At 32.6% G+C, this 9,103-nt stretch overlaps 2 protein-coding genes across 2 annotated transcripts; one reads left to right on the top strand and one right to left on the bottom strand.

The window, feature by feature from the left end:
• Positions 1–6,295: 6,295 nt before the first annotated feature.
• Positions 6,296–7,425, top strand: J4E78_008163 (uncharacterized protein; the record flags this gene model as incomplete). The annotated part of the gene is made up of 4 exons (XM_049368765.1): positions 6,296–6,315; positions 6,439–6,814; positions 6,870–7,188; positions 7,253–7,425. 4 exons carry the CDS (start codon positions 6,296–6,298, stop codon positions 7,423–7,425), a joined length of 888 nt encoding a protein of 295 aa, XP_049219730.1.
• A 649-nt stretch (positions 7,426–8,074) lies between these two features.
• On the bottom strand, positions 8,075–8,530 carry J4E78_008162 (uncharacterized protein; the record flags this gene model as incomplete). Its single annotated transcript, XM_049368764.1, has 1 exon — positions 8,075–8,530. One exon carries the CDS (start codon positions 8,528–8,530, stop codon positions 8,075–8,077), a length of 456 nt encoding a protein of 151 aa, XP_049219729.1.
• Positions 8,531–9,103: the final 573 nt, after the last annotated feature.

Below are 9,103 nucleotides of genomic sequence, written 5' to 3'. Positions count from 1 at the left end.
AAAACTAAGACTTTTAGTTATACCTAATCTATATAAATATAGATTCTTCTAAGAAGACTATAAGCTACTAGAATAAGACATAATTAGTAGCGCTAGGCCTAGAATATACACTAGAGTTACTTAGAGTTATTAGTAACGCTATTTATACCTATAATTCTACGTAGCACTATTAGTAGGTAACTAAGTATCTAGTAGTATACTATAATAATAAAAGTCTATAGAAACTATATAAACTAGAGTAATTCTTCTCTTACTATAAAAGAGCTCTTAAATATGCTACCTATAATAAAGCTAACGCTTTAGTTATTATAGTAATTCTTATACTAGAGCTTACTAAGTAGATTAATTATATAAATAACATTAAATAATATATACTAGTATAATACCTTATCTATATACTATATTATTACGCTAATAGTAGTGTAAAAGTTTAGGTAAAGGCTACACTCTAAAGCGTTAAGTACTTACTAAACTACTTATAAATAGTTAATTAGAAGGTTACTTTTACTTAGAAGCTAGTTTTTACTCTATAAGCACTTTAGATAAGTAACTCTTTTCTATACTTATAGAAAGAGCTAAATAATAAAGCTAAAGCTACTATTATAAATAATATAGTAACATCTTTCTATATACTTACTTATAATCTAAAGTACGCTATCTACTTTTATAAAGTTAAGCTTCTCTAAAAAGATAAAATACTTTAATCTTACTATTTTAAAGAATAATAAGTATAAATAGATAAAGAAGAAGATATTAATATTTTTTCTTATATATAGAGATAATAAGAACTTCTATACACTAAGTAATATATTTCTTACTCTAGCTATAATAATAACTAAATTAAATTTAATCTAAATAATAACTAAATTCTATACTAGATTTCTCTCTTAACTTTAGATAAAGAAAGAATCTTTACTAAAGAGAGAAAGTTAACTAAAAAAATATAAAATTTCTATAATACTTTAACGTTAATTTAGTTTATAGAGAATTACTCTCTATTATACTCTAATAAAGAAAGAACTTTAAATAAAAAGAATAAGTTAGCTCTAAGAAAAGATTAAATCTATAAAACTAAAGCGTTAGAGTAGCTTATAGAGAATTAGTAGTATACTTATTTTTATAGTAGCGTTATATTAATTTTTTATATTTTCTCTCTCTCTCTTTATTCTCTATTTATACTTACTCTACTATATTTCTTTTATTTATAAACTTAAAAATAACTCTATATACTTACTTATATTATGTATCTTTACTAAACGTAGAGTAGAAATAAATAAGCCTACTATAATCTTATTACTACTACTACCTCTATCTATAATAATATAATATATATATTTATAGTAGTATCTACTATATATAAAGCTACTTACGTTCTACTTTTAAGCGTATATAAAGCTACTTATATTCTACTCTTAAGTATTAGATAGCTAACTTATACTTTTATATCTAATAAGTAATTATATTCTACTACTAAGACATTTCTCTACTATTCTTAGCAGAACTAGTTATTATAGCCTTTTCTACTAGTTACGCTACTTACTTAGCTTTAACTAGTTTAGAATTATTAGAAAGCTTATTATTAGAGTTCTTCTCTATTTCTTACTTAATCTCTTACTCTAGTATATTATGTAGCTACTATCTATTAATAAAGTTATTAATATCTATTAATATCTCTATAAAGAGAATCTACTTCTTAATATAATACTCTAGTCTAGAAAGGCTTTACTAAATACTTTAACACTATTTAAATATACTTTAGACTTATTTAATAGTTATATAAAAAGAGAAGTATTAGTAGTTAAATAATTCTTCTTTATTTTAAGCTTTTCTTCTAGTAACTCTACTATTAAACTCTCTTAAGTAATATTAAGTATAAGAATATAGTATTATTATAATAGAGGTAAAAAAGTATCTAGAGTCTATAAGTAGATATTTACTATAAAGTAGTGTAAGACTATATAGATATACTACGTAGTTAAAGATCTTTACGTTATATACCTAGCTCTTCTACCTAGTAAAATAGTATATAAATATAGAGTTAAAGTTATATATACTAAAAATATTTTGCGTATAGTAGTTCTTCTAATACTACTAGGCCTTTTTATTACTAAGGCTCTACTATATAAAAGCGCGTATAAAAGTACTATCTATAGTACTAATATAGTTTAAGAACTATAGATAGTAGCGTATACTAAGTCTAATCTTATCTAAAGGCGTATAGTTATTACTAGATAGTTATATAGTCTCTTTAAATAAATAATAAAGCTCTACTAAATACTTATTAATTACGTAGTAGATAGTGCTCTTAGAGTAACTCTAGAACTAAAAGCTTAACGCTATAGTTTTCTTATACTTATAATACTTAAGAAATATTATTAACTACTTATCTAAGCGTACTATAGTATTATACTCTTACTTTAGCTAGCTTATAGTTATTTTATCTATATACTACGCGTAAAGTCTCTAGAATACTACTTTATCTATCTATATAGCTACGTAAAACTCTTTATTACTTCTATATATAAGATATATAACGCGCATTTAATAGAATATTAAAAAAGACTAAAAACTCTAGGTATTATAATTTAGAAAAAGTATTACCTATTCTATAATATTTATAATAGCTATAGCTATTATCTAAAAGGCCTTAACTAATAAGCTATAGACTTTAGTATTATATAGCTTCTACGTATTATTCTTATTAACGTTTATCTTTTCTAGTTATTCTTTTATATTATCTTACTCTAGTAGACTATTAGAGTCTTATAAAATAAAGTTAGACTTAGAGTTAGTATTAAAGTCTATATTAAAGTTAGAATATAGCTAAGCTATAACATAAATATAGTAGTAGTATAATATTATTTCTTAGAATCTCTATATATATTATAAGAATATAGATATAGATAAGTAGTAAGTGCTAATAATAATAGCGCTAAGTATACGCGTTACTACTATACTTCTATTTATACCTCTACTTTACTTTTTCTCTACTATTAAAGTTAGTAGTAGAATACGTAAAACTAGCTAAATAAATATAAAACTATAGTAGTAGTATAATATATAAGACTAAATAAATATAAATAGATACTACTATATCTAAAGCGTATTCTTATTACGCAGACACTATAGAGATATCTCTATATTTAGAGAATAGTACTCTTATTTAGTAGACGTAGCCTTTATATATATTAGTAGTAGTAGTAGTATAATATAGAACTATAATAATAAAAAAACTAAGTAGTAATAGTAATATAATGTAAGAGCTATATAATAATAAAAGTAGTACTTCTTTACTTATAGTACGTAAACTAGCTATTAAGATTATTACTAATATTCTTTTCTACTTACCTCTACTAAGTCTAGTATAAGAGAGAAAGTTCTAAGTAAGATAGTATATCTAGAAAAAAGTACTAGCCTTTTTTAGCTCTACTACTAAAAGGCTTTACTTTTTAGTTTCTTAGATAAAGAGACTAAGTAGTTAGCTATAGCCTTTCTTAGCTCTACTAGTAGTAATAGTATACTACTATACTTTTACTACTATACTCTTACTACTATACTCTTACTATTTTATATATACTAACTAAGGTAACTACTATTTATTAAGTAATATAAATAGGTAGCTTAGTAGTAGAGCGCTATAGATATATATTAGTAGATAGAACTTAACTTAGATTATTTTACTTTTCTTATATACTTACTATCTAACTATAATACCTATTTATAAAAGTTCTAGGTTTAATCTCTAGTCTATCTATTCTTTTTTTTTACTTTTTTTTTCTTACCTTTTTTTACTTATATAAAGTAGTAGAATATCTTAATTCTAGTAGTAGTAGAATATCTATATTTCTAAGTTAGGTAAGTAGTAGTAGAATATAATAAGAGCTTAGAAGCTTATTAGATAGTTACTATAGTAGTAAAATACTTATAGACTTAGAATAGGTAAAAAGTAGTAGAATATAATACTTTATTTCTATTTATAGTATTATTATACGCTTAGACTATCTTAATAAAAGGCTTCTTAGAAAGAGTATAGCCTAAGTTTTACTAAAGTAGTAGACTTAGTAAGTAAAGAGATATAAAGAAGAGCGTATATAAGGTAGTAGAATATAAGATAGTAAAATATAAAGTAGTAGAATATAAAGTAGTAGAATATAAGGTAGTAGAATATAAAGTAGTAGAATGTAAGGCCTTAAAGGCTAGTAAGCTAGTTATTATAGTAGTAGAATATAAAGTCTTAGAGGCTAGTAAGCTAGTTACTATAGTAGTAAAATATAGAGTCTTAAGTGCTAAAGAGCTAATTACTATAGTAGTAAGATATAAAACTACTAGTATATTATAGCTATTAATAAGAGTAAAGAGAAGTATAGCGTTAATAGTACTACTAGTTACTATTAAAGTAGTTTACTATATAAGTATAGTGCTAGCTACTATAGCTATTATTATCTACGTATACTAAAACTATATAAGTAAAGTATTAAGTATTAGTAGTACTAATAGTGTCTACTAAGGCAGCTTACTATAAGTAGAGCCTCTAGCGTTAATAGTGTCTACTAAGGTAGCTTACTATAAGTAGAGCTTCTAGCGTTAATAGTGTCTACTAAGATAGCTTACTAAGAGTAGAGTAAAGTATCTAGCGTTAATAGTGTCTACTAAGGTAGCTTACTATAAGCTAAGTAGAGCCTCTAGCGCTAATAGTATTTACTAAGATAGCTTACTAAAAGTAGAGTAGAGCTTCTATCTTATTCTAACTTAGTATAAACTTAGAAGTATATTAGTAAGTTAGATAAATATAGTACTATTATATTCTTAAGATTATCTCTAGCTTTATCTTCTAACTCTTTTATATTACTAAGTAAGTTAATAATTTTATACTTTTTTTTTACTATAACTTATTCTATACTTTTTTTATTATCTTATAGTAAAGCTATCTTAGTTCTTATTTACTTAGTAAATTCTAGAGTTACTATAAAATTACTTTACTTTAAGAAAATATTCTACTTTAGAGATAGTAGCTAGTAAGCTAGCGCGTAGTAGTAGAATATATAAAGAGCTTAGAGCGTATAAGTAGTAGTAGAATATATAGAGATTAGAGCGTATAAGTAGTAGTAAAATATATAGAGAGCTTAGAAGTGTATTAGTAGTAGTAGAATATAAAAAAACTATAGAGGCTAGTAAGCTAGTTTATAGTAGTAGAATACTTTTATTATAAGTAGTAGTAAAATGTAATAAGATTAGAGCGTATAAGTAGTAGTAGAATATATAAAAAGCTTAAAGGCGTATTAGTAGTAGTAGAATATAAGAAAACTATAAAGGCTAGTAAGCTAGTTTATAGTAGTAGAATATCTATAGATCTAATATAAGTAAGTAGTAGTAGAATATAATAAGGCCTTAGAGCTAGTAAGCTAATTATTATAGTAGTAGAATATTTTTATTATAAGTAGTAGTAGAATATTCTTATTATACTATAGTAGTAGAATATTCTTATTATACTATAGTAGTAGAATACTCTTATTATAAGTAGTAGTAGAATACTTTTATTATAAGTAGTAGTAAAATACTTTTATTATAAGTAGTAGTAAAATACTTTATTATAAGTAGTAGTAAAATATAGTAAAGCTTTAATTTACTATATATTATATAATAATAACTATCTTTTTAACTAATTTAAGCTATTCTACTACTATTATATACTTATATAGCGCTTAAAAAGTATAGAATAATTTTTAAAATTATATAATAAAATTCTTTACTTTAATTAGACTATAATATAATATATTTTATAGCTTTTAAATACGTTATATTTTATAGAATATATTCTACTACTATTATATAAATTACTTATTACTAAATGTAGGTATATAATAGATTATATAATATTATATTCTTAGCGTTATATTAAATACGATAATCGCTAAACAGGCTCTTATTTGCTGTGAAGGTGCAGCATGAGTAATTATCTGCGAACTTTACTGCATGAGCACAAATGCAGTCTATGGACCACTGCAAGCTAATCCACCGGCGTTGAACCCCTGTTGCTACCTGCTTGATTAGTGCTTCGGAGTATATCAGCGACGGGCTGTGAACCGCTCCTTTGGTATCGAAACAGCCGCGGACAGACATGGCAAGTACAACTGTGCCGCGGACTATGGCGTCTGAAAGGGCAGGGAGTTGGCGATAAGAGGGCATTGCATCTCGCCTGCACTCTATTGCTTCCCTCAGCGTTGCTTCATAGCCAACGACTTTGTTGCCTTCAATTTTGCCTCAGGAATCATGCCAAAACGCGTGCTGTGTTCTTATGGTATTGACATTGACGCAGTAAGTAACAGATTTGTTATCTTTACTCGAAACACTCGCTGATTACCTACAAATACAGGTGAGCGGGTGGCACGTTGGATTCATTCAGAGCGTCTCATGAGCACCAGCTAACAGCATACCAAGGCTGAACACCAAAACTGGGGCCCCTGCCAATCCAACCGATGTGTCCCGCGGTGTCTTTGGTGCCACTGTAGGCATTGATCGTCTGCTAAGGCTTTGGGACAAATACGACATCAAGACAACATGGTTCATACCAGCACATTCTGCGGAGTCTTTTCCGCATCAGATACGCAAAATCGTCGAAAGTGGACATGAAATCGGGCTCCACGGCTACACACACGAATTTGTCTCCCTTCTGAACGAACAACAGCAACGAGACGTTTTGGAGAAGAGCATACAGGTCTTGACAGACATTGCAGGCAAGAAACCGCGCGGCTGGACTGCACCTGCCTGGAGCACGAGTAGGGAGACGATCAAGCTCCTCGAAGAGTTCGAAATTGTACGAGTACCATTCTCTGACATCAGGCATAAATGACGAGCTGACATCAATGTAGGAATACGATCACTCCTTCATGCATCATGACTCTCAGCCCTACTACGTTCCTTCCCCGCACCTCAGCACGTATACAGAGACCGACGTATCAAAGCCAGCTTCTCATTGGATGAAGCCCATTTCAACACTGAAGCCATCTGCAGTCGTGGAGATACCTGCAAATTGGCATCTGGATGACTGGCCACCTTTCCAGCTCTCGCTTACACAGCCAAGCACACATGGGTTCGTTGATACCGCGGTCATCGAGCGCTTGTGGAAGGAACAATTCGAGTTTCTGTATCGCGAATGTCCGGAAGACGGAAGCTTCATCTTCCCAATCAGTCAGTCATATCCCTGGACGAATTGTATGTTAGACAAAGACTGACTTCGTACACCCATCTTTAGGTATCCATCCGCAGGTGAGCGGCAAACCACAAGTCATCTTACTGCACGAGAGGCTCATCGAGTGGATCAACGGGCACAAAGGAGTGGAATGGGTCACTATGGAGCAAATCGTTGATGAGTTCAAAAGCGGCAATCTGAGCGGCGCGACCATAGAGGGTGGGGCGGACGTGTAATGTTACACCGAGATGGAGCCGAGATGTTACTCTCGCACGCGAATGACTAACATCCACTTCTCGGTTGGCACAACCCCTGGCAAATCCTTCGACGTCAAACTGAATGAAGAATATCGAAACGAGGTTTTACAGTCTAAAGTACATGTGCCGTGGCATTCCGCATTCTTCCTGCATAGCCGCTGTGCACGAGCGCTACGCCTCGTGAACCGTCCTCATGGGTCCGGAGCAAGGCGCATTGCACCGAGCGGCGAACGGCGACGATGGCGCCCCTCTCTCAAGCGAGGGCCTAGTCAAGACGATGTATTTGACTTTCCGTGCCCCCAGTCTCACAGTCTTGCCAACATCTCCAGGGCTCACTTTTGCATAACCAGGTAGTACACCATCGCCATACGTTACCGTTGCTTCTTTATCGAACTGTGAACTTTCTGTGGAGCTTCCGTGATTACATTGAATCATGCCAGAAGAAAGAAGGGTGAATCACCTTCCGACCCACTCTACCATGCATCCCTCTTTCCGGTCTAAGTACTATATCAATTCTCTATCTTTTCTAATCTACCTGTCACACGCAACACCTCATCCCAATGTCCCAGCCAAGCTCCACCATACAACTTCAAATCTACTGCCTTCTTGCTCATCCTCATCCCCGCCCTCAACCAAGTTCACACTCGTATACATCCCACCAAGTCGTCTTCAAGTCCCTCGCCATAATATCCACACTCACTTTCCTCGCCTGGTCTTGATACTTGTCCTCCACCTCATCCGCCTGCTCGAACCTCCACACCATCTCAAAAGATTCTCTCTTTAGCCTCCTATCCGAATACTCTGCATCGACTCGGTTGCCAAGTGCTTGCTCGGCCAGCGGCAGTGTCTTCTGTCGACCGGGTACTTCGACGCTGAGAACGTGGGCTTCTTTGAGTACCTCCATCTTAAGAATTGTGCTGCGATTGGTAGCAGGGTGTGTGATGCGTATGTTGACGTAGAAGAATTCCTCGTTGTTTTCGGGGTAGGCGCATGTCTGGGTTTCGGGGGTTGCGGACACGATGTTGTAGAGGGCGCGAGAGAAGGTTGTGGCTTTTGTGACGACGATGAGGTAAATGGGCGCCATCTTTTGCGCACGAATAAGCAGTGGACCAGGATCTTGGCAATATATACATTTGCTGAAGTGGTGACTCGTGCTGATAAGCACCTGGACAGGAGCGTTTGTGTTTCGACACGTGATGAAACTACACGGTGTTGCTTGCTGTCAGGCCTAGAACCCACACATCGCGTGGTCTTCACAGAAGCTACTGGTTAGACATCGGGTGTACTCATTGCAAATCATGAGATAGTTTTCAGAGCAGATGAATCAGCTGAAACTACCCATCCATCGAACAATCTACAGTGTTGATAATGCAGCTGCCTTTTGTACTACTCCTCTCGACACTCCTCTTTTGACTTCACTATCGACGTCGCTGGGCATAGAGAGCAACTCTCCTTCTCTCTTGAGATTTTCATATAAGCTCAACGCCACGAGAATTTTCGTGATTTCGAGCACCTTCCTAACATAGCTCAGTCGGCGGCGCAAGCTTAAGCTTGATCTTCTCTCCCTCTTTCTCAAGACCTGTCGCTTCAACTGAAGAGAGTTGTTCGACTTCTTCTGTCGAGAGGTTCCATGGCAAGTAGACGGGTATCGATTCTT

The sequence above is a fragment of the Alternaria triticimaculans genome, assembly GCF_023758025.1.
Source record: "Alternaria triticimaculans strain BMP 0046 chromosome Unknown scaffold_13, whole genome shotgun sequence".
Lineage (NCBI taxonomy): Eukaryota > Fungi > Ascomycota > Dothideomycetes > Pleosporales > Pleosporaceae > Alternaria > Alternaria triticimaculans.
Note: the sequence above shows the minus strand (reverse complement) of the source record. Positions and strands in the feature narration are given on the sequence as shown.